This window comes from Lissotriton vulgaris, chromosome 3_1 (assembly GCF_964263255.1).
Source record: "Lissotriton vulgaris chromosome 3_1, aLisVul1.2, whole genome shotgun sequence".
NCBI classification, from domain to species: Eukaryota; Metazoa; Chordata; class Amphibia; order Caudata; family Salamandridae; genus Lissotriton; species Lissotriton vulgaris.
Window position 1 is genome coordinate 12,660,731 of NC_141689.1, and position 26,424 is coordinate 12,687,154.

The 26,424-nt window shown below is 43.6% G+C and overlaps 2 protein-coding genes across 2 annotated transcripts in view; both read left to right on the forward strand.

Annotated features, from left to right (window-relative positions):
* LOC147725825 (uncharacterized) overlaps positions 1-26,424 on the forward strand; it is a 962,593-nt gene that overhangs the window by 112,465 nt on the left and 823,704 nt on the right. The gene's annotated exons all lie outside the window — the stretch shown is intronic.
* The window catches only part of LOC147725826 (uncharacterized), a 295,047-nt gene that overhangs the window by 112,441 nt on the left and 156,182 nt on the right, over positions 1-26,424 (forward strand). The window contains exon 4 of the mRNA XM_086960002.1: positions 19,907-20,229. Within this exon, the coding sequence (XP_086816128.1) occupies positions 19,907-20,229 (323 nt within the window). The remainder of the gene's footprint in view (positions 1-19,906; positions 20,230-26,424) is intronic.

Below are 26,424 nucleotides of genomic sequence, written 5' to 3' on the forward strand. Positions count from 1 at the left end.
AAAATCTTTAAATGGCTCCCCCTCTCAGCTCGTATGCCCCTAGTTCAGGGACTTATTGTTAGTAGAATTGATTACGGAAACGCACTCCTGGCTTCAACAAACACGACCTTGCTGGCCCGCCTAGAGGTCGTACAAAACACCGCTGCCCGATTGGTGCTTGACCTTCCTTCCCGCACCCCCTCATTACCCTGCTTAAAAACCTTGCACTGGCTCCCAATACAAAAACGCATTAAATTCAAACTATGCTGCCTGGTCCACAAATCCATCAATGGGCATGGTCCAGCTTACCTAGAACAAAAACTGAAGGTCTACCACCCGGTGAGAACACTTAGATCATCCACCAAGCACCTCCTAAGTGTCCCCAGAGTGCGTACCGCCAGAAATGGTGACAGAGCCTTCAGTAAAACAGCTCCTGAAGCATGGAACTCCCTGCCCCTCCAGATTAGGATGGAACCTGACTATCTGAGATTCCGCAGACAGCTAAAAACATGGCTCTTTTAGATCTGCCTATGCCTTGTCTGGGTTTCTAAAGGACTTACCTCTGCAAGCGCTCTGAGACCTTCAGGTGATTTATGCGCTATGCAAATGAAATAAAAGTAAAAGTAAAGTAAAGTGTTGGATAGAGGAGGGGTAAACATTAATATTACCACTCCAGGGACAGAAGCAGTAGGGAAAGTGTTGGATAGCGGAGTGACAAAAGTTACTATTTTCACTCCAAAGAGTGCAACAGTAGGGAAAGTGTTGCATAGTGGTGGGGTAAAATGTACTATTCCCACTCCACTGAGTGCAACAGTAGGATAGGCGTTGGATAGTGGAGGGTAAACATTAATATTCCCACTCCAGGGACAGAAACAGTAGGGAAAGTGTTGAATAGTGACGTGACAAAAGTTACTATTTTCACTCCAAAGAGTGCAACAGTAGGGAAAGTGTTGCATAGTGGTGGGGTAAAATGTACTATTCCCACTCCACTGAGTGCAACAGTAGGATAGGCGTTGGATAGTGGAGGGTAAACATTAATATTCCCACTCCAGGGACAGAAACAGTAGGGAAAGTGTTGAATAGTGGAGTGACAAAAGTTACTATTTTCACTCCAAAGAGTGCAACAGTAGGGAAAGTGTTGGATAGTGGTGGGGTAAAATGTACTATTCCCACTCCACTGAGTGCAACAGTAGGATAGGCGTTGGATAGTGGAGGGTAAACATTAATATTCCCACTCCAGGGACAGAAACAGTAGGGAAAGTGTTGCATAGTGGAGTGACAAAAGTTACTATTTTCACTCCAAAGAGTGCAACAGTAGGGAAAGTGTTGCATAGTGGTGGGGTAAAATGTACTATTCCCACTCCACTGAGTGCAACAGTAGGATAGGCGTTGGATAGTGGAGGGTAAACATTAATATTCCCACTCCAGGGACAGAAACAGTAGGGAAAGTGTTGAATAGTGACGTGACAAAAGTTACTATTTTCACTCCAAAGAGTGCAACAGTAGGGAAAGTGTTGCATAGTGGTGGGGTAAAATGTACTATTCCCACTCCACTGAGTGCAACAGTAGGATAGGCGTTGGATAGTGGAGGGGTAACATTTTAATTCCCACTCTAGTAAGTGCAACAGTATGGAAAATGCTGGATAGCGAAGGTATAACAATTACTGTTCCCACTCCAGTGATTGCAACAGTAGGGGAAGTGTTGGATAGCACAGGAACAGAAATTGCTTTTCCAACTCCAAAGAGTGCAACAATAGAGAAAGTGTTGGAGAGCGAAGGGGTGAAAATTTATATTCCCACTCAAGTGAGTGCAACAGTAGGAATAGTTCTTGATAGCCGAGGAATAAAAATGACTATTCCAACTCCAGTGAGTGCAACAGCAAGGAAAGTGTTGGATAGCAGAGGGGTAAAAATGACTATTCCAACTCCAGTGAATGCAACAATAGGGAAATTGTTGGATAGCGGAGGGGTAAAATGTACTATTCCCACACAAGTGAGTGCAACAGTAGGGAAAGTACTGGATAGCGGAGGGGTACAAATTACTATTCCCATTCCAGTGAGTGCAACAGTAGGAATTAGTGATTCCTGAACAGTTTAGGGTCCTAGGTTTATTGGAAAAATAGAAAGAAATGGATATAGAAAACCTTTTTTGGAACATAGCCACTTAATAAGTGATTCAAATCTGTTGGCCGAGGTGAGAGTTAGCACAGATCAGATTCAGAAATTGACTGAGGGGATGGAGAATTATCTCTCTTTGGTCTCGGATAGTTACAAGCGTTTTCTACTCACTAGGCTTAGAATCTGTATTGCTCACTAAACTTTGGCATATTTAAGAGACTGAAACATTCCTGTAACTTTGAATCTTTGTCCCTATAGTCTTAGATCATCCCAAGCCCTGACACACCTTGTTTTGCATTTCTTTAATTTGCACAACACAAGTACTTACTTCCATTGTTGAGAAGCTGTGCCTGCACTAGTTGTTGATCTGCTTCTTGCATTTGCATCTATGTGTGTGTCTCTTGATCTTTCAAACCGTTGTTCACATTCTACAGTCTCCCAGGCAGCATCAAGGTGGTAACTGGAACATGTGAGAGATTTTGATAGTGTAACTCACTTGTGGACCTTACTTTGAATATTGGAATCTACATGACCCCCTTGCAGACATCACCAGATCCCAAGGACTCAACATATTCTCTTACGCAGACAACACCCAATTGATCCTCTCGCTCACCGAGGACCCCCCAATGCCAAAACCAACTTCTGCAGCCACATGGATGAAAGAAAACTGCCTCCAACTCAACTCAGACAGATCAGATCTTTGAAAAGAACACCTCCCCATCGGACCACAGCTGGTCTCCTGATGAACTCGGACCAACATCCACAACGACACACAACGCACACAACCTATCATTATCCTTGGCATCATCCTTAACAGTCAGCTGACCATGAAAGGACAAGTGAACGCAGTCCCCTCCTCCTGCTTCCACACACTTAGCATGCTTCGCAGAATCTTCATATGGATTCCAAGCAACACCAGAAACGCCATCACTCATCACCAGCTACCTTGACTACGGCAACGCCCTCTATGCTGGCATCCCCACTCAGCTTCTCAAAAGACTCCAGACCACACAGAAGGCCACATCCAAACTCATTCTGGACCTCCCCAAATGAACCAACATCTCCCTACTTAAGAGACCTCCACTGGCTCCACATCCAGGAAAGATGCCTGTTCAAGATCCTCAACACATGCCTATAAAGCCTTCCGTGGCATAGGACCTGCCTAGATAAGCCATCAATTAAATTTCCACCACCTCTCTAGACATCTGTGCTTCTTCTTACTCACCCTCATACACACACCCTACATCTGCTGCAACTGCAGCTGCAGCAGTGGCCGCTCCCTCTCTTACATCACTACCAAGACCTGGAAACTACCTTCCACTCAAGCTCTGGGCCGCCCCCTTGCTGGCAGACTTCAGAAAGAGACTCAAAACCTGGCTCTTCAATGAAGACATAACACTTAGCTAACACTATTGATTACTGTGTGTGCTTTACAAATGCTGTTTGAATGATTGATTGATTGGTGTTTCAGAAGACCCATCTGAGTACTGATCTGAAGGCCAAGTCCGGTGCAGGTGAACCACCTACAGACAACTGACTGCAGTCTCACATTTTTCCTTGCACAGTCACAGGGCTGGCTTAACATAACAGGTGTGACCTGCTGCACCTCACCTACATTCTACCTCTTTGATGCTGATTACGATCTCATTAGGAAACACTTGTGACCAAATCGGTTTCAGAATCATTTGTTAATGAAATGGAATCTGGGAGTACGACCGACCATTTAAGATGCATACCGGATGCTTTCGGATACGATTGTGTCAGACTCAATGGGAGCCTGTGTTGCGAATGAGAACACAGGCTCCCATTGCAAAAAAGAATGGTTGTGGAAAGCCTTGCACCCTGTGGCGAGTGCCCCATGGTGCATGCCACATTGTGCATGGTTGGAAAGAGAGATCCCTTGGGTACCCCCACGGGCCCCAATCAGATGCCTCAGGCTGAAGGGGACCTGCAATGGGTACCCAAAGATAGATTCCGAAAGCTGTTTCATGTTGATCAGACCGAATCGGAACAGCTGTCCGAATCGATCATCGTAATTGCTCGCTCAGAAACTGTGTCCATAAAGCTGTACGATTCGGCAACAAAAGGCTTGGCCTGTCATATTCACTTTCGGAACCGATTCGGAAAGCCTGAACGGTTTCCGGACATCATAATCAATTGTTGGGAAATGTGTATGATTCGGTCAGAAACAAGGATCGGATTTGGCAAACACGAATTAAATTCGGAGCCCTTCCGAACATCATCATAATAAACCCCTTAATATGTGCTTCCTCACTTTAATCTCTGATCTCTCCACATCTGTATTTCTGAAGATAGTCTAGAGACCAGCCGGGGCAATGTGACCTGAAGATAGTCTGGAAACTAGCCAGGGCTACATGTCTTGAAGCTTGTCTGGAGACAAGTTGGGGCTAATTAAATCTGCCAACCAATGCTATCCCCAGTCGCATCGGATGGTTCACCCTTCCTTACCAATCAATATGTAGGGCACTTCTATGTTTCCTGCCATGCCAGGGATTGCAACCTTGATGGTACTTCATAAGCATTATAAAACCATGTCCAGGTGAGAGACCTTCTCCATAGATGCTGCCACTCAAATAGGGCAAGAGGCCTCTACTCACAGGTACTAGACACACATCTGCCTTGTGATTGCTTCATGTGGATTTACCTGGGTGATTGCTCTCAGGGAGCTGAATCAAAGAGGTGGGGAATCAGTAAAGAAGAGATTATTGGTACAATTAATTTAGCTTTAAGTCCCTAGCATATGCTACTAACGATTGGGCCTGTAGCACTCAGTGTACCACGCCCTAAAGTAGCCCGCTTAAACATGTCCAAGGCCTGCGATTGCAGCCTTTAGGGCAATTATTAGCTGTCATTTTACCCTGGCAAATAAACCTCATGCCAAGCCCAAACTTCTTTTTTTAATACTTATGACTCACCCCAAAGGTAGGCCCTAAACAGCCAATATGGTAGGGTGCATTGTATTTAAAAAGCAAGACATGTGAGAAGTTTGCCTGGCATATGCTGTCCACTATTCTAGTGGGCACCTTGCACCCGTCCAAACAGCCCTTATTGATGGCAGGTTTGAAGACAACCTATATAGAAAGCTATCCTAGTGGTAGCTGTGGAGAGCAGCCTTTAGGCTAAGTCTTGAAGGAATGCAAAGCAGCTTGCTTTACCAGTCTATAATATAATATAATGAATGACTAAATGAAAGGAGAGCCATACCAGATATAAATAAAATATATGTATTTATTCTAAACACATCCCTCTAGTCTCTTTATGAGGCTAGAGGCAAAAGTACATTAAGAGAACTCTTAATTAGCACACAGTAAATTAGCACAATATACGTTGAGCCCTAGGGGCGTGCCAAATCATATATTAAGAAAGTAGTATTAGAACCACAACTAACATAGATACAAGGACTAGTGCCTTTAGAATTGCTGTGGCCACCAGGAACCACCCAAGGTACTGACACAGGAGACCCACGGGGGACGCGATCAGTGTCTAAACACAGCAGCGAATCACCATTAACTTCTATCGGGAAAGTCGCAGTTGGAAAATTACAGATTAAGGTCACTTAGAAGAAGACTTGGAACAAACCCTTTCAGAACTAGGAAGTTCTAGAGTCAACATCCATGAGCATTGGAGCACTCGAGTCACCTCACCCAGGGAAGCCGGGTGCATAGGTGTCTTTTCGTGTCGGGTTTCATTGTTGATTTCAATGGCGAGCTGCTGAAAAGTGCTGCAGGCGGCCAAGTGGAAAGTGTCCGGGTGGATCCAAGGGTGGATCGGAGATCTGAAGAACCTGAAAGCAGAGGGGACAGAGTCTGGGTCACTTGCCAGTGACCAGGAAGGTGAAGAGAAGATGCCAACCAATGTCGGATATTTCAGGTGAAGAACGGGAAGCTTGACTCTTCAGCCACGAGGACCAGGAGTCGTCGCGGATGACCATGAGCTGGATTTGAGCTGTCCCACAAAGAGTATTGAGTGCTGCAGTGTTGGTCTCCGGATTGGACCCAACAAGCCTTGGCAACAGCAACCCAAGCAGAAAGCAGAGATTGGATTTGGTGCAGACCAGCAAGGTCTGAGGGACTCACCCTTTGGAGGGGAGTCAGGATATGTCTGGAGCAATCAGCACTGTCTGAAAAGCATTTATGATTGCGCCCACCCAGCCCCAATACACTGAAGCCTGTCTGGGAGGTGGTTACACCTCCCTGTGACAGGAAACCTATTGTCCAGGCTTCCCCTGTCGGAGTTTCATCAAGCAGCAGGAGGTCAGACTTGTGTCTGTGGCTGCAGCATCCATTTTGTGATGCAGGAGCTCTTTTAAACTATTACCGGTCAGGTAAGTGTGAACATCTCTTCTCTCCCCCAACAGAACTGGCAGGGCTAGGATTCAAAAGTGTTTGATACCAAACGCAACAAGTTTCCATGCAGCCATTCCAAAGTTAGCATTTACCGCTAGGTTATAATGCACTTAAGAGAATATGGTCTGGCTGCATCACACAACAGCGTCAAAGAATAGATTCTGAAATATGCAGAGGGGTCCTGCTCATGCATGGGCACCCTCTCACACAAAACCAAGCACTCTGCCTTCAGGACTGATAAGGACTGCCATCAGAGTGACTTATAGGTATATATGTGTCAGTGTTTAAAGTTAGATATAGGTAACCTATATCTTAGTAAGTGGTGCATGCACCACCTTACCAATGCTGTAGTAGCAGACCTGTGGTGCCATTTTGGAAGGCTTCCCAGGGGTGGCATTATACATGTTTCAGCCCCTGGTAGGCCTCTGGGGTACCTATGCTCTTAGTACCCAAAGTACCATATACTCGGGACTCACAAGGGTAACCCAGTAACGAATCTGGAGTGTACCTAAAGTACATGCAATCAATTTAGAGAGGAAGCAGCTAGGCTGGGGTCCTGAATAGCAGAGCCCCAGCTTGACTAAAGTAAAAAAAACAGTGAAACACCAGCAAAAAGTGGTTGTAACCATAGTAGCAGATCCTACTTCTACGCCCCTTTTGACGGAAGAGGAGGGGCGCAGCTGTGAGCAGTGCGGAGTGCGGAACTAGTTGACCGAGCGGAGCAGAGGGGAAAGGTCGCAGTGGATACGGTGTTACTAGCAGCTGAAAATCGCCGAAATCACCCCACCTTTGCTACGGAGCTCGGTGCTCGGTGGTTTAGCTGGGCACGGAGCCCGAGCTCGAGCCTGCTGGATCACCGGAAAAAAAAGCTGCCGCGGTTTTGGCGGATTTGGCGACAGGCGAGAGGCTAGAGGCCAACCAAGCTACACTTCAGTCTGCTTCTCTCGAGTTTTGCCGGCCACCAGGTGAGAGCGCCTAGGGTCAAGGACCATGATCTGCTCTGCCCTGCTAAGAGGAAGCGGTGTAGGGAGGCGAGCACTGGAAGCAGACTGTCTCTCTACCTCCCCCCTCCCCCACCCTTGAACTACAAACGCTGCCCATGCCCATGCCAGCAATTCGATTCTCCCCTGTTAGAGGCAAAAAGTGGCAGTGACAGAAAAAGGATGAAACGTTAAAGCCCACCATTTGGCCGCCAAATCACTGAATGAAATGAAATGGGATTTGTAGAGCACATGGCTGCCCGAAAGCGTCCCAGCGCTTGCTTAGGGAACCCGTCCTGGTATTCCCCTGCGAGATAACCCATTACTGAGCATCCCCAAGGTGAAAGCCAGGCATCCCGCTGCGAGGGGCGATTGTGGAGATTAAGCAAGCTATTGCCCAGAGTTACAGAGTGGGACTCCATGATTGGAATAGGCACCGAGGCGAGAATTGTCAGGTCCGGGGGAAATTTGAGCCCAAGACCCAACGAGGCGGGGAATTGAACCCTGGTCCAGGCCAGACCTCTGCATCAGGGTCTGCCGCTCCAACCACTTGAGCCACACTTCTCCAAGCTCAACTCAGCTACCAACGTCAGCCAGCGGACAAATGCCTCACTAACGCCTCACAAACAAGGTCACAACAAATTAAAAAAAAATCTCTTACAGCAGCAGCCATTGTATTAACCCGCTGCAGTCTGCAAATGTCTGTGAAAGCCCTCCGTCATTACTCAGTCTCAATATCTGCAACAACATATCGCAGGGGAGCACAGGAGGAGGAATCCTGTATTTGCTGACGGGGGCGCGTGTTGGTCTGTAGTGCGGCCTGGAGAAGAATGAGCGTGGGTTAGCGGAATAGCCTCACATGTCTGTAGATCCTGAGGCGTGACGTGTGGAGAGGAGCGGAGAGGGGGAGAGAAGTGGACGAGGTGAGAAGGAGGCGAGGTGCCAGTGTGATCTGTGGATCTGTGCATATGTGATCTGGCCGTCAACGTGGGGCTCTGCCAAAACAGAAAAAACGACAAAAGCCAGAAGAGCTTTAGGACGCTGCATCCCAAATCAAGCAGGGGCAAGAAAATGATATTGAAGGAGGTCCTGGTGCTTGTGCCCTGTTAAGGGATACAACTGGGCATTCAACAGACCCAGTTGAGGCAGCGACATTGGTCTTTAGAAAGGAGCATTTAAAGACCAGGCTCAATTGGTGGTTGCCCCTTCCACTCCAGGACATGACTGTACGAACCTACCTCATGTCACCCATGTTACCCAGCCATCTATTAAGAGCTTTTTCCTTAAGTATCAACAAAAGCAGTCTCTAAAACAACCAAGAAAAAACAATAATAATATCACTTGTGGTTCTGTTGATATCTGTGATACGCACTCCTTACCTTCCGTACCTTCCGTGCCACTGGGTAAAAAAGGTGCCCACCCATGTGTATTAATGGAGCACTCATTAGAAATAGATGAGCAAAAGGAGGATGTAGTTTGCCACAATAAGATCACTTCTGTTAAAAGTAAAAAGGGGAAATAGTGTTGAAAGTGCAGATATAGCAGGGATCTCATCTGAGTTCAAACTCTCCTTTTCGTCTCCCGGTCACATTGGGGTAAAAGCTCAAACTCACAAAGCTCAAATCCATACACATAAATCTGCAGTTTTCCGCACAGAGTCCACTGGAGCCGTCAGTAGTCAGGACGCTTCCTGTAATCAGACTGCTGGAAGGCAAAAAGAGCAAGGGTCAGTCATTGATATCTCCTCAGGTTTTGAACAGAACACAAGTGAGGAGGTTTTTGTATTAGATAGGGCTTTATCATCCGCCGACCTAGTATCTAGCCCAAATGGACATTCCAACAAAAATGGCAATGTCAGACCCCTTAACCTGGATCAGTCAAGTATAACCTTGGAGAATAGTTTCTTCTTGAATAAATCATTATTGGTTCCAGGTGTGGTTAATGGTGAAAAAGATCCCATTGTGAATGATCAAAGAAAATTCATCAATATAGACTCAAACGATAGATTGAATTCATTGGATCTTTCTTTGCTAACCAAATTTGACGGGAATTTTCAGGTAAGGTCAGGGCAAACAGGGAAGAAAACTGGTCCTGAGGGTGGATTATGGGATAGTCTACCTCATACTATGGACTCAATGGACATGAAGGTGGACATTTTAAACACACTGGCATCACATGTAGTTGGAATAGATGGAAAATTACACCATCTGTCTGATTTATTACCAAAGTACAAAAGGACAAAGAAGATCAACTAATAACCTGTACCTGTGCTCAACTGATTGACAAAATTTCAGATCTACCGTCAATTGTTAGTTCTATGATACAGGAGGTAAAATTGTTGTCTGCTAGAAAGGTTTAATATATTGAAGAGGGTATTAGTTGTCTCGGTAAACAAAATACTATTAATGAACCTACTGATGGTGGGGGGTCTACTATAGACACTTCACAGGACGGCAGAAAGAGCGCAATTAAAGATGGTATAAATAAGCCGCATTTTTTGCCTGTTGAAGTGAAATGTAAGAGCTCGGAGGGAATTAAATCACCAAAAGTTATCATCAAAAATTCTAAAGCGAAAAAGATCCTAGAAATTGGCCAAATTACAGGTGCTAATCCTGGGATCTTATCGAAAAGGGCCAGAAAAAGGTTGAGGAAAAATCATAATAACATTTTTCATGTAATTGAACTCCCCAGAGAGGCAGATTCCATAAACCCCAAAAACATCAAGGAATTTGAAATAGAGGAAGCACCCACACACCCTAAAAATATCCAAGAACGCAGAAAAAAGCCATATTTCCAATATTTAGACTTGTAGAAGTACCTGAAGCTAACTTAAAGAACAAACAAAGTGGTAATTCTATTAATGACCTAGCGCAGGGTGCGATGCACGCTATCATGAGGCACGAGGTTTCCCAAACCAGCGACCCCAAGCCTGATCAAAAATTTGTTGAATCAGTGAAAAAACATGGAGAGCAAACCACCCCCAATTGGGAAAACGTAAACTTAATAAATTCAAATGGCTCGGGAAATAAAACACATGCTGCTCCCTCATGCACTCTAGCCCAAAAATCTATTGAGCGGTCCGCCTCTCGTCAGCAGGTAGTGGCCGTCTTGGACCCTGTCGATGTGAGGTCGGCCTTGGTCAATGATGAAAAAGAAAGCGCAGACAGCCGGGTCGAAAAGAGGACAGTAGTATTTTGCCCCCAGTACACCACGAGAGGTCCTTATGATATTCTGAATCGTGGAAAAATTCTGAAGTTATTTAATGCAATACCAGATCTGAAGGATGTAACATCGGAAGATCTGGAATCTGTGGAGTTCAAGACGGATTGCAACAACTAAACATCTGTTACTACTTGGCGAAGTGAGGATATTGCCAGTAAAATAATTTCCAATGTTGACACATTTGATAAATGGGGCATTAAAGGCAGGAATATTTGTAGTAGCCATTACCCAACTATATTGATTCCTGTTAAATCTACTTGTAGTATGACTCAAATAAAGAGCAGACAAAAACTAGTGCAGGGTTCACCTGTTAGAGTTCTGAAAGGTGCATCAGGTCCATCAACCGAGCTGAACCTGTTTCGTGGTATTAAGATCAGGAGCTGTCAGTCAGGTTCACGAGTATGTGAAGAACTAAGGACCACCCCCAACCCTATTGAGGATTGGAGTTGGCTTCCTTCAATTCTTTCAAAGGCTAATTCTGCAAAGAATGATTGATGTCGACCTTTCCCTGCAAAAACATTAAATCCTCTGAAATTCTGTTCTTGGAACACTAACGGTTTTAAAACACTTCTTGAGTACTCGAGTGTAATGAGTTTCCTGACTTCCTTTGATATTTTAATTCTACAGGAGACTTGGCTTATGTGTAGTGAACCTATTATTGGCTATTTTGAATACCTAAATGTCGCAATTCGCGAGGCCTCTATAGGTCGTCCTAGTGGAGGCCTCTCTATATATGTTTCCCTAAACCTTGATGTAAAACACTTTTAGATAGATCTTCAAGTAAAATGGATATTGTGTGTTAAATTAATTGCCAAACTATCAATTTTTTTTCTAAATGTTTACTTGAGTGCAAGGAAAAAGATAAGGTCTACACAACTTGTACAGTTATGGGAAACGGTGAAAGTGTTATATTATGACCATTTGGACTCGATGATCATCATTACTGGGTATTTTAACCGCATCGCTGCGGCGGCTTTTCCCGCTGTGCGTGGCGGTTTTGTAAATACCGCGTTACAGGACGAGCTCAGCTCGTCATGAGCGCACGGCAGGTAAGCCTCATGACGAGCTGAGCTCGTCATCAGCGCGGAAGGGGTTAACATGCACCTTTTTTATATAAAAAAGGGATGACACCGTAAAATACTTTATCAGAAGGGGCCAAATCTGAGTTCATAAAATTTAACTTAGATATCCTTAAAGATGCTAATAATACACCAACATTTAGCAAAAGTGTTATTCCTTCCATAATTGATTACAGCATAATTTCGGATAAACTTGTGAAAGCAGTCCAAAGCTATCAGATTGTACCAAGGATTGAGAGCGACCATAACCCTCAAGTTATTACTCTTGCTTTTGCCTTTGATTATCTGCCGGAGTTGAGAGTAATTAAAACAGTGCCTTCTGCATTCAATCTAAAAATAATTATATGGAATGATAACATCAAAAAAGATGTCTTAGAAGAGCTAGCGTGTCTAATTGTAGATCTACAAGATGCGATCCTCTCCCTCACCAACGACCCCGCCACCGCCAGAGCCAACCTTCACGAAGGGATGAAAGAGGTAGCCGAATGGATGAAGAACAGCCGTCTGAAAATGAACTCGGACAAGACGGAAGTCCTCATCCTGGGATCCTCACCCGCCGCTTGGGACGACTCCTGGTGGCGCCCCGCCCGAGGCAGCGGACCCAAACCAACAGACCACGCACGCAACCTGGGCTTCATCCTGGACTCCTCCCTCTCCATGACCAGACAAGTCAACGCCGTCTCCTCGTCGTGCTTCAACATCCTGCGCATGCTACGTAAGATCTTCCGGTGGATCCCCACCGAGACCAGGAAGACGGTCACCAAGGCCCTCGTCACCAGCTGTCTGGACTACGGCAACTCCCTCTACGCCGGAACCACCGCCAAACTCCAGAAGAGACTCCAGCGGATCCAGAACGCCTCACTACAACTCATCCTAGACATCAACCGTCGCAGCCACATCTCCGGACACCTGAGAGACCTGCACTGGCTCCCGGTCAACAAGAGAATCACCTTCCGTCTCCTCACCCACGCACACAAAGCCCTACACAACCAAGGCCCAGGATACCTCAACAGCCGCCTCAACTTCTACGCTCCCAAACGCCAGCTTCGATCGACCAGCCACACCCTCGCCGCCGTCCCCTGCATCCGAAGAGCCACCACAGGGGGACGGTCCTTCTCCTACCTCGCCGCCAAGACATGGAACTCCCTCCCCACCCACCTCCGCCTGACCCAGGACCACCTCGCCTTCAGGAAGCAACTCAAGACCTGGCAGTTCGAGCAGTAGCAGACCCCCCTCCCCCAGCGCCTTGAGACCCTCTGGGTGAGTAGTGCGCTATATAAATGCGATGATTGATTGATTGATTGATCTCAGAGGGTTATTCTATGGTAGAACTTTGGCCTTGTTTATGTACTGCGCTTTTAGCTAATTTCCCTAACCTAAAAGCTTCAGGTGGTAAGACGTTGATTCCCAGGAATCCAGGATGGTTTTCCCATCGCTTACAATACCTTAAAAGTAATCTTAATAAAACAATAAGATCAATATATAGGAAAGCAAACGGATCTTCATACATTGTAGTAGCTCAACAAATTAGAAAATTTAAAAATGTTTATAGGAACAAAATCTGGAAAGCGAAACAAGCACACTATGAAACTATTTGGTCCAAATTACATCATGCCTGTAAATCGAAAGATCCGAGGCGTTTTTGGAGTATTATTAATAATCTAGAAAACAAAAACAATAGAAGCAATAGTGCAAATATTGACGAATCAACTTAGGTAATCTTTTTCAATAATTTTAAAAGTATTAATGTAGGCCCTCAGTGTATTGGTGATAAAACTATTTCTACTCGTAATAACTGCACAGAGACTATAGAAATATCGGGGCAAGATCTAACATGCACCCCGGATATTGAGTCATGGACGGTAGATAAAGTTAAAAAAGTGATAAACAAGATTCGATCAAACAGTGCTCCTGGTCCCAAGGGAATGCCAAACGCAATTTTTAAAGCTACTTTAAAGGATTGGCCAGAGGTCCTTACGCTCCTGTTTAATGATGTACTCAGTACCTTTAAAATTCCTACTTCTTGGCAGGGAAGCATCATAAAACCAATTTATAAAAGTGGCCGCCACGATAACCCAGCAAACTACAGACTAATAGCCTTAACAGATGATGCCAAAATATTTGCAAGCTGCCTTCTAGAGGATTTGGAATCATGGGCTTTAAGAGAAGATCTTATACCAAATTTCCAAACTGGTTTTAGAAAGGGCAAATCCACTTATACAAACTTGGTTTTATTAACTCTTTTAGGTGAAAGAGCTTTTGTATATTTGTTTTATTGACTTAAAAGCCGCCTTTGACTTTGTGCCCCAAGACTTATTATGAACAAAATTAGCTGATTGGGGGATATCTGACACACTTTTAAAAATGGTCAAGTTATTATATTCCGACACTTGGGTCCAGATTAAAGTAGGCGACGGTAGACATACAACCCGTCGCCTTGAAACCAATATATGCTTGAAACAAGGTTGTGTTTTAGTCCCTTGCCCTTTTAGTCTTTTTATGTCTGACCTTCCAGCCCATTTTAAAGACATTAATGCTCATTCACCCTCTGTGATGGGTAAAGAGATCAAATACTTACAATATACCGATGACATTATTTTATTAAGCCAAACAGTTATAGATCTTAAAAGATTAATAGATTCATTTAATCTATATGTTGAAGGAAATGGTCTAAAGATAAATAAAAATAAAACAAATTATGACCATGGGAAAAGGTAACCTAGGAACTAAAGAATGGAATATTAACGGTCTGGTTATTGAGTGTGTAAAATCATACAAATACTTGGGGATTACATTTGATCATAATTTATCTTTTAGGAAACATTTTAATAGTCTTGAAGCTAAAGTATCATCTCTTACAGTCGCCTTTAGAAAACTGAGAGATAAATTACTATGCCCGAATTATGATCATTTGTTAAAAGCCATGAAAGCAAAGTTAATTCCCTCTTTGGACTATGCTTCTATTATTTTTCGGGGCAAGGATGCAAAATTACTAGAAGATATTGAAATAAGGGCTTACAAATCGGTCTTTCGAATCCCGAACCACATTAGCCGTGCGAATGTTAGACTCGAAATTGGATTGAAGAAACAGAGTATAGTCAGACAATCTACATTTTTTAAAGTTCTTACTGTTTTTATCCAGATCCAAGGAAGGTTAGCTGGCTGAGTTGTGTTGGCTTGAGATCGAAAGAGGGGCCCATTCGAAAAGCTTGCAATCCTATCTAGATGATTGTTTACACACCTTTGAATGCCCGAAATTAGTGGATGAAACAACGAGTAAAATGGTTTACAAAAAAACAATTAATCAATCAGCAGCCCTTTTGTCTTGTATAATGGACAAAGATGAACTAAGGGTAAAAATTATTAAACTGTATCCCCAACATTATTTGCTATTTCTTTTAAAACCTCTAATTAAGAAGAAATTTATGTTGTTAAGGTTTGGGAGATACCCATTCAAAGATGGAACCCCAAAATGGGAAAAAAGTGGCAATCTAATGTCTGTAGATTATGTGGCAAGAATGAAGAAACCTTACAGTATATATGAACTTTGTGTCCAAAACTGCTTGCAGAGCAAAAGATGATTTTAAAGCCGATTTTTAGGGAATTGGGAGTAAGAACTTACAGAACTGCAAATATTGTATGTTTAGAAGGTATTACAGCTACATTAATTCATCAGTTTGTTAAGTTTATCCTTATAGCTGAAACAAAATTATGTCAGGAAGACATCTCTGATATGAAAGTTAACTAAAAGGTGAATGACAAAATATTTTTAAACATTTTTAGGGACAGCTGGGCTATTTTAAAGCACGTTTTAAGCATCATTTTTACTATAGTTCCACCTTATTTTAATTTTTCCTGGATTATATCTTCTTTATGGATAAAATCGGTTGCTAACACTTGGTACTTTAATTTAATCCTCGGAGTTACTGGACTAATAGTAACAGTATTTGCTTTTGTAAGTACAAGTCGAGGTGCCTGCCCTACTCGCACATGTTACTTTCATACAAAGTTCTACAAATTTGGCCGGTGGGCAGTGTATGATGCTTATTTTTAATTTAAAATGGTTTTATCATAAATCTTTGCTGCTTATGTTGATCAAGATTGCACAAGGCACTTTATTTTGTCTAGAAGGTTTAGGTTACGGTCCGATGATTGCATGAAGATGATCCCATCATGATAAATCGTGATTGTAGCTGCTGCTTTGTATAATGGGGAGGGGATGTAGATAGAGTGAGTCCGTGAGCTGTTTTCCTCATTGTGGTGACCGTGAGTAGAGTGAGATTGGCGTTTCTCCATTTAGCTTTTCTTTTAGTATAGAAGATGATGTCATTCGTAATATGCCCTTGGTTAATTGAGTAGTGACGTGAGATTGGGGTATCAGGGTGTGCTTTTCGAATGTTATGTTTAAATCCTCTAGCTGCTTTTTTTGTAAGGTTAGGGGGTATTTAATGGAATAGGTGTGGCTGCTTGCGTGCTCCATAATGTTGGATTTAGCTCGTAATGGGGGGAGAAACCGTGTGGGGTACATGCGCTGGTTTGCACCTTGGGGAGGAGATGACGCTAGGTCTGATGTACAGAACTCTCACCTTTGTAAATGTTGGGTTAGGATATGAGGATGCTGTCTGTGTTCTTTGGAAGTCCATTCATTTAGAATGTACCAGACCATGATGGCCGCCCTGTTTCCTTTCTAAACCTATTCTTGCAACGTAGTCCTCTTTCACTTTCTATTAAGTGTCCTCCTAGGGTGTGGTCCTTTTTTTATGACTACCAACACAGTAGAGATTGGTACTTTCTTTATTTCCCAAGTAATGAATACTATGGGGAAGTCCTATGTTTCTTTCTTACTTATTCAAACGCTGATTAGCTAGTTCTTTGTCGCTGTTAGGAGTTATTGCGGCCATTTTGAGTGGTTTGTAGAGGCACTGAAGTACTTCCCTGAGAATTTTGCTTCTAAGATGGGTTTCCAGCTTTTGCCGGTCAATCTGTTGAAAACCCATGTGCCCCCAGAATCAAGAGTACCTCCCTGTGCTCCTCGTATCGTTTCAGAGTGTGCATAGTGATATCAGTACTGATGGATGGGGGTCACACCTGGGCCCATTGATCAAAAGCCTCCCTTCCAAATGATGCACAAGTTATATGCATTTATGTTGCACGCATTGAGTAACGTGATTAATAGGTCCCTCAGTGTCCTCTACTCATGGTCAATCACTAGCAGGGTGGGGGAGGTGCCAAAACCTGTGTCTTTGCCCAAATCTTAAAGACAGGCCGGTCCCGAGCACCTCCGAACACTGAAAGGGATCAGCCTTGTCCCGCTTCCCGGGTGATAGGCATGCATGGTTACTTGAGATGGTGGGCTCTCTAGCTCCTCTTCGCTGCCTTGCGTGATGGTTGGTAGCACTGCACGCCAGCCCAGCACTGCAACTCCAGATCACCGCAGTCGGTCCACCAACATGGCCATCTCGCCAGCTGGGGGGGGGATCCCATCCTCAGGGATGTCCCACTACCTAGATCGCTAGCTGCAGCTGGAAGCCTTATCTTGTATCTCTTTCTCACTGGTCACTGATTTGATGTAAGGGGGCATGCTATGGGGATTCAGCCCGTCGACCCTGATGCGAGTCGCTTGTGACCGCAAACCGTAGGGGTAGTGTAGCCGACATGTTTTCCAATCGCGCTGTGGCAATCGAATCTTTAGTTTGATCCGTCGATTTCAGGATGTCGGTTGCGCTGCAACATGGTGAAGCTCATTGATACCGGTCCTCGAACTTTGCTCTGCTGTTATCGAGGTAAGCGATGTAGCTGCTCCTGTTACTTTTGTTGTAATTGATCGCTACCATGTGTCCGGTAAAGATTCTAACAGGGATATTGTTGTCTGGGTGGGGCTTCTACTCCTCTCAATCAATAACCCGACTTCTTACAGAACGTTACCACTATTCTAAGTGGAAGCTTAATTACTGCAGATTATGCCCCCAGCTGTTGGCTGGCAGTTCGATTCCGGCACACTTTGACTTTCTAAATTCCACTGTTTGAATTGCAGCAGAGACTGTTAATTCCTACAGACATTCAGCACAAGCTCCAGGCTCCCATCTCAATTGGCAGAGCAGGAATCAAATCTCTATCAAGTGATGGTCTACCACAGTCCACAGTACACGCATAAGGAAACAGTAGAGGTAATCAGGACAAAATCCCTCACCCACATTAGGTGGCATGCTTCATCATCTGGGATTCTCCTCTCAGAGAGGTGACCTAGTCCCACAGGAGCTCAGGGATGTTTTATTCCTACACACCTTGACTTTCTAAATTCCACAGTTTGAATTGCAGCAGAGACTGTTAATTCCTACAGACATTCAGCACAAGCTCCAGGCTCCCACCTCAATTGGTAGATCAGGAATCACAGGATCTCAGGCATGTTTTATTCCTGCACTAGCTAGGTTATACTGAAATCCTTCAGATGAGAAAGGCCAAGAACTTGTGTGATGAGGACGCACAGCAAAAAAGAAGACAGACTCTAAAGTGTAATTGGTGAAGCTAAAACGAACTAGCAAGAGCGATGGAATTGCCTTTATTTGTTCGTTCTTGCTGCAAGGATTAATAACAGTGCACCTGCAGTATGAATATAAAACTGCACATGTCTGAAATGTATTCTCGGACAGAAGTCTAGAGGCCTTAGGAGACCGTGGAAGGTCGGAACAGAAGTTAAGGCACAAAGGATGAAATTGAGACCTTGGAGGAAGCAAGCCACAGATGTCCCAGACAAATCCCACAAGATCCCAAAAATCACTCCAGTCAGACGCAATGGAACCCTGACCCCAAAGGTACATGCATTATGACAAGCACACCACGGCAGGTTCTGGAGGTCTGTCACTGGTGCTTCAGATCCTTGATGCCATTCACGTAGACTCAAACACTCTTCACACCATCTCTTCTACGCTCCTCGAGCAGGAACCGCCGGCATCAGCACAGGCTGTAGAGAGGAATAGTATACTGATTTCTTTATTAAAAGGAAAGTCACTTGAACCTAATCTATTTCATCACTTTTTGTTTTACCAAAGCCACTTACTTCTTCAATGGAGCTAGAAGACATTATCAAAATCATAAAACTTCCACTATTGGATCTGAATCTGAGCTTGACAGCCACTACGAACTCACTCAGACTCAAAATATCTTCATTAAACACTGGCCCAAGTGGCCCGTCAATTAGCTGAGGGTGCTAGGGAAATAGGTCGGGAGCCAAACCTAGACAGTGTGCTTCGCCCTTGAGCCACACATGTCACCATCAATATGGCTGAATGAGTTTAGACTTTTGCACTAAGACACTTGCAGTACCCAATGCTAAATCTAGAGAGGGATGAAAAATAGGGAAGAGCGTTTACAACGCTGTCATTACATTGCGCTACCATTAGCGCCAGGATGCCCATACGGTTGCAGTGCTCTCTATAAGTGTTTATAATAATAATAATAATAATACCATTACAGCGGAGTTGTTACAACGACTGCATTGTTAGTATGCAATGCGTTTACATTGGAAGTCATTACAATGACTTGCACTAGGGGGCGCTCAGGCATTGGAAATAAATTCCAACATCTTCCCTTCTGTTGAGCAAACTGGAGTAAAAATATTAATCAAAACTATTCCTAAGTCCAGCACGGCCCATAGTACAAGTTGGTGTAATCACTTGCAATGTAAATGCATCGCATATTAACAACGCAATCATAGTAAGGACCGCTCTGTAATAGTAGGCAATGTTTTAGCATGCGTTGTAACATTCTATATTCTGGAAAATATCCAACAAGGAAGAAAAATTAGGTTTTCCACCATGTGCAGCATGAAGTGTATGAAGAAGTTGCATTAATTGAAAGAGTTTGTGAAAATCCAAAACCAATCTCTTCAGTACCACCAGCCCTCAGACAAGGAGGTGCTTACCATCAACCTGCAGACAAGGGAAATGAAAGATCCTGCGTCACGGGGCATGACGTACAAATGGTGCACAATATGGGCTTAATTGAACTTTATAGTAATTGTATAGTTTGTGAGAGTCAGCAACACTCAGCATAAAAACATAAACTCTGCCACGCCATAGAAACTTCTCATCTATTTACAGGATTTTGTAATGCCACCAGGCCCTGCCATCTGTACTTATAATTTTTTTGATTCCATTTTCAGGAAAATTAGCAGTAGATCAGCTGAAGAGACAACAAGAGGAAGCAAAGAGGAAGCAGCTGGAGGCGGAGGCAAAACAGAAGCAGCAAGAAGAGGCAAAACAAAAACAGAAGGAGGAAGAGAAGCGACAACAGGAACGTCAGGAGAGGTTGAGACAGATTGAGCAAGAAATGGAGAGAGAAAGACAAAGCATTGATGAAAGACTAAGTAAAACATCAGAGAAAATGAGAAAAATGAGCCTCCAGCGAGGGCAAACCAACGAAGAACGCTTGCGTGTCACGGATTTCAGTACAAACGATGATTCTGAAGTGGTTGAGATCAATGAGGTACAGTAGACCAAACCAGTCATCTAACATCTTTTGAGTGGAGTCAAGAAATGGGAGGAGCATTGCTTGAGGATGTGAGGTCAAGAGGGGCACAAAGTGTGGAAGCGAAAGAAAAGCGCCTGTGAGTGATTTAACAAGAAAGAGAAGTGAAAGCACAAGGGGGAGGTTCATGATTGGGTAGGAAATGTCAGTGCCAATCAAGCAGACAGTGGTATAACCAAGGGAAGACATTCAAACAGTGGAAAATGTAGACACGTTGTCACCAGTCAGAGACCCATGACTGTGAGTGAGTGATGGTGAAGTGGCTGAAGGAGAGGAGAAAGGTCACTGTGAAAGTGTGAACAGGTTGTGAAGAACGAGGAAGCAATTTATTTATTGACATTTGTAGAGCGCGGCGAATACCCGTGGGCGTCTCGGCGCTAGTTAAGGGATGGATCAGCAACTGGGGTAAAGAAGATATACAAGGCTATTGGTCAAATAACCACGTCTTTAGCTGTTTGCGGAATGTGAACAGGGAGGGACTTGCTCGGATATGTGCAGGAAGGGTGTTCCAGAGTCTAGGGGCGGCAACCAGGAAACGCCTGTCGCCCCAGGTGACTGTTCTAGTGCGAGGCACAGCCAAGAAGTTCTGAATAGAGGAACGAAGAGATCGGGTTGGGACATGAAGGAGAAGATTCTGTTTGAGAAAGTGGGGACCTTGATTATTGAGTGACTTGTAAACAATACACAGCGATTTGAATTTGATACGGCTGCGTATCGGGAGCCAATGGAGATCCCTAATGATGTTTGTAACTGGTGCGAACTTGGGGATCCCAGCCAGCATTCGTGCGGCTGCATTTTGGATTGACTGCATCTTGTTTGTCACTCGGACTTGGGCATTTAAGAATAGAGCGTTACAATAGTCCAAGGAGGACAGGACTAGTGAGCTGACCAGTGTTTTCCCGGCCATGTTCGGTAGGAAAGGTAGTATTTTCCTAATCATTCTCAATTTCATATGAGCTGAAGCCGCAGTTTTATTCGCATGTGCCATAAAATTGAGGCCAGCATCGAAGATGACGCCTAGATTTCTCACTTTGCTAGCTGGACTCGGCAGGGGACCGAAAGATGGTGGCCACCAGACAGGTGACCAGCCCGGGAATGGAATCACAATGGAATGCAATGGGGCAATGGAAGCACAAATGGGGCAATGCGCAATGCACAATGCACAATGGGGCAATGGAAGCACAAATGGAGACATGAACGTGAGGGATATTGGGCCAGAGAAAAAGAAAACTATCTTCACACTTGTCACCCTCCGCAGACCTCACAGGAAAGTGGAATTAGGTCAGTGGTGCCTATGTTATGACAGGCGATCACACTTAGGGGTCGATTATGATGTTTGTCGGAAAGCATTCTTACCAAATTGGTCTCAGAATTGTTTCCGACCGAATCGGCTTTGAGGAGTCCCACCTACCGATTATGAATACCGAATGGTATCCGTAAGTATCATAATCGGTCGGACTCCCATTTACTTCAAAGAAAGCCTGTGTTCTGACTGAATACACAGGCTCCCATTGAAGAGAGGGGTGGTTGGGGGAAATTGTGCATCCTATGGTGGGCATTCTTTAGTTCCTACCACACCCTGCATGGCTGGAAAGAGAGGACTCATGGTTACGCCCACAGGCCTGATTTGGAAGGCCCGGGTGAATGGGGGCTGCTTAGGGTCCCCAAATTCAGGTTCCAACAGCTGATCGGATTCAGAACAACCGATTCGGAAAGGCTGTCCGATTCTGATACCGTAATACGTAATTTAGAAAGCTTTCGAGTTGTTCAGAAACACGGCCCGCAGACACATACGAATGACTAAGACTTTCCAAATGTCGTCCACTTTGGATTCGGAACTGAGTGGGAAAGTCTGAACGCTTTCTGAGCATCGTAATCGGTCGTTCAGAAAGCTTTCCAAATCAGTCGGCAAGACAGGTTCCGAATCCAATTCTCCAGACCGAAATCCTTTTTGTAGTCTTTCCGAACGGCATCGTAATCGACCATGCAATCTATGCTTGTTCACCTCCCTCACATGAGCATTATTGGACTGCCCATCTCTAAGTCATGGAAAGCACAGCCTTGATTTTTCTATCCTTCTGCTTGTAAGTGTCCATTCTACATTTATTGGCTTAAGGCCGAGCAGGCGCTCACATGTGATAAAGGTTTTGATGGATCAACACTTATGTCTTCGCCATTCCCTTTGGCTGGTCTTCAGTCTGCTCTCAAGCTTGTCTACTACTCTATGGTCCAAGAGGCAAGCGCCCCCCAACTCACTGACCTGGTTTCAATTTTGAGCCAACAAGTACAAGGGCTTCATAATACAACATGCCTGTCACTGATCAGATTACCCCATAAACAACCTTAAAATAGCGTCAGTCCAATATCGCTCCAGTCAGTCATTCAGTCCTGAAATGGCCCTTTGCCGTGTAGTGATTATGACACCACTCAGATCTTCCTGTGGCTGTGATGAACTTTAAAAGATACAGACATCTCAAGGCCTATTCAAACTGAGTGCCTAAAATGATTGATTTCCCAAATCTCATTTTATTAACAATGTTCAAGGGCTGATTATCAAATTCCACTGCTCCCACCGTTAAAAGCTTCTAAAAACCTTTCTGGTGATTTAGGTCACTTTTTAGTTCGAGCCTGGGCAGCGCATGCGCTGTTCTGCGAGGCATTCTGTATTGAGGTACGGCATAGAAGCTCCGTGTATTTCCCGCCAATCTTTTTAATTGGCTCATGTTACTGTCCTTGTGAAATTGTATTTTGTTTATTTGTGAATAGGGTTAGTGTGCCTCCTTGGTACCACAGTGTCTGCATTTGAAACCTCCAATAACGACTGGACTTTTAATTTGTGATGTTACACGGTCTACGTTACGTAGTTGGTGAGCACTGTTTTCTTTAATGACCTTTCCCTATTCCACTCATGACATCGCAGCACGCCAAATGCTTTTATATTATTAGTAACATCTACATTTAAATCACAGTGCGGTCAGCATTCACTATTAATGATTTAATCTATGGCGCACTTTAGAGGCTGCGTTTATTTAATAAACGGGGCGGGCACTTTCAGTTTATGAGCTGCGCTGCGGAAGCTTTCCTAATTATTGATTTTTTCTCTTTGGGTGAAAGCACCCAATACGTGCTTTCACTTTCATGTTGGCCACGCCCCTTTTTCTCAATGTTACTCACACTGGGCCCAATTCACATTTACTACTACTAAATTGAGAAAAATCCTAATTTTAAGACTTTCCGTATTCACAGAAGGCATTTAGGAGTCCTAAAGTTAGGAGTCTTAACTTCTGTGAATACCAAAATGAGTAAGTGCCTTCTGTGAATACCAAAATGGTAGTAAGTTTAGGATTTTGTCTTAAGTTAGTTCTGTGAATCGGGCCCTATAACCTTAATACAGTGTTCAATGTCTGAAGAAAGGGGTGCAGTCACTATTGAAGTGGTTTCGCATTTGTGAGCGATAGAGGTACTGGTGTTAAAAATAACTACGCATTTTATATATGTGTTTGCTTTTTAAACACATGAATAAAAGGCATTGTTATTTACATTTCAATAGCTTAAATGCTCGCAAATGCAATACCTATTGCATTGAAAATGCTTGTTATTAACAGACAACGGGACACCATCTGGGACATGGTAGTGTTTGAAGAACCTCTGTGCCCCAATGATGCTCTCTTGGCCTCTGTAGAACAGCCTTTATGCACTTCTAACTCCATTTTGATTTTGTGCAAACTGATGATGATGCCTGGCCAATCACCAAACACTAGTCCTCCCCGGAAAGAACAGGATGAAATTAACCCACCCAGATTGTGTGGCAGTAGGCTTACTATGAACAAGTAGGTACGGAGACCACTCCGTTCCTGTTCGCAGCACACAGCGATGGTCCCTAAGGCTTCATCACAATAATTAGAAGCTAAAAAATTCAAGCAATAGTGAAATTCAAAACATGTTTTCATTTATGTTTTGGATATAAAGTATATCAAGAAATCACAAATTAAACATTTCAATAGAAAATTCACAATTCATGAAAACATGATACGTTTTTTTAAGTGCATTTCATTTTTAGCAACCATCTTGGTGTTGCATTTCATTTAAACAGCCCCAATGCATTTCTGGTAACACCCTTCTTCAGGAGGTAATGTAGATACAAACAAATCTTCCACGGCTTCCTGCAGGGACACAAAGAAAACACTCAAGAACTATGGAAAGTGAAACACCAACCACCAGGGCCAAACAGGCTTTTTGGGATCAGGGCCAGACTTCAAACGATTCACCCAACAAGAGAGAAACCATAAAAAGGCAACAAGTCAGGAGGGGACAAAAAAAGAATGAGCTGAATCAGCCAGAACATTACAGACCCTCCAGAAAACTTAGTGGAAAACTTATTAATGAACATCTCACATGAGTACCAAATAAATTACCGTGCTCAATAAGGGCATGGCTTTTGTCCCTACCTACACATCTAACACCTTGGAAACTGATATATCTTTGTTTAGGTTTAAGAAGAAGCTGAGACTGCAATGGTTTTTCCACACAATATCTCCATCACAGGAACTGACGACCGGTAACCACTCAGAGAAGTGCACGCCTAAAAGCACATTTATGGCACCATTCTCCCACAAAAATTTGGACAATATTAAATTATTAGTAAAAAAGTATTTACAATCGATCAAATATCAATCACCACAGTGTACAAACCTCACTCCCAAAGAATGCAGCATTCTACGAAACTTAAGTAAGGATGATAATCTCATTTTCCAACCTACTGACAAAGGAGGAGCAGTCATGGTAATGGATAAAGGTTTCTATGACAGAAAAGTTGATGAACATGTCTTCCACGAAGACACCTATGTACGCTTGGAATTTGATCCCACCAAAGAATACATGTCTGTTTTATCCACAATATTGGATCATGTTGAAGAGATAGGCTGAATTAATGACACAACAAGGTGCTTTCTATTCACTACACTTCCTCAACAACCGCATATATACAAGATCCCCAAAATGCACAAGAATGCGGTGGATCCACCATTTTGACCCATCGTGGCAGGATGTGGTTCGTTGCATGAATCAATTGGAAAATATTTAGAATTTTATCTCCAGCTCCTTGTGCAATCTTGGAGTACCTATATCAAAGACACAATAGGTTGCTTAATTAGGTTGGAAAGCGTTCGCAAGAACATCACTAAGGATACATGGTTGTGTACCATCGATGTGGTGGCGTTATAAACATCCATTCCCCATAGGGAGGGCAGGAAGGCAGTAGAATTGATGCTCCTTAAAAATCAATGGGATGACATTAATAACGTTTTTTTATTACAACTATTACAATTTTCCTTGTATCATAGCTATTTACATGGAAGGAGTGCTTTTTATTACAGAGGACCGGAACATCCATGGGCTTTAATAATGGCTCATTCTGATCACATGCATATTCTTCACAAAGATCACTGGAAGAAGAGCTTCTCATTTACACGATATATATAGACAATATCTTGGTCATGTGGAGGGGTGACCGACAGTCATTGAAGAAGGACAGTAGCATACTAAATCAACAGAATCCACGCATCCAATCTACTCATCACATTCATCAAAATACAATTAACGATTTGTACATTCGTATCAACAACACTGACACAGGTTTAAAGACATCCATATACAAAAAACCCATGGACAGAAACAAAGCACTCCATTTTTTAAGTTCCCCCACAGCCTTGAAAAAGCATCTACCGGTATTGCAGTTAATCTGCATAAAAATAATTTCATCTAATGAGCAAAAAGCGAAACAACTGATACAGGAGCAATTTGATAGGTACTTCAAAAAAGGATACCCTTTGTAAATACTGAACACCACCAAAAATTGTGTTGTTCAAAAAAACTTCAAGGATTGACTCTAACCAACACCAAGATCCCGAAGTCAGAAAGAAGTTTTTGTGTTGAAGTTTTCTTATCAAGCGGCAAAAATCCAAAAGATCATTTTACAGAAATGGGAAATTCTGGAACAAGAAGCTGATTTCAACACAAATTCCAAATACAAACCAGTGTTCGCACACATGCAATCTAAAAATATTAGAGAAATCTTGAAGACCAAAGTCTTGAAGAAACCAGCCACAAACACTGGCATGAAGAAATGCTGGAACCGTGGTCAATGTGGGAACG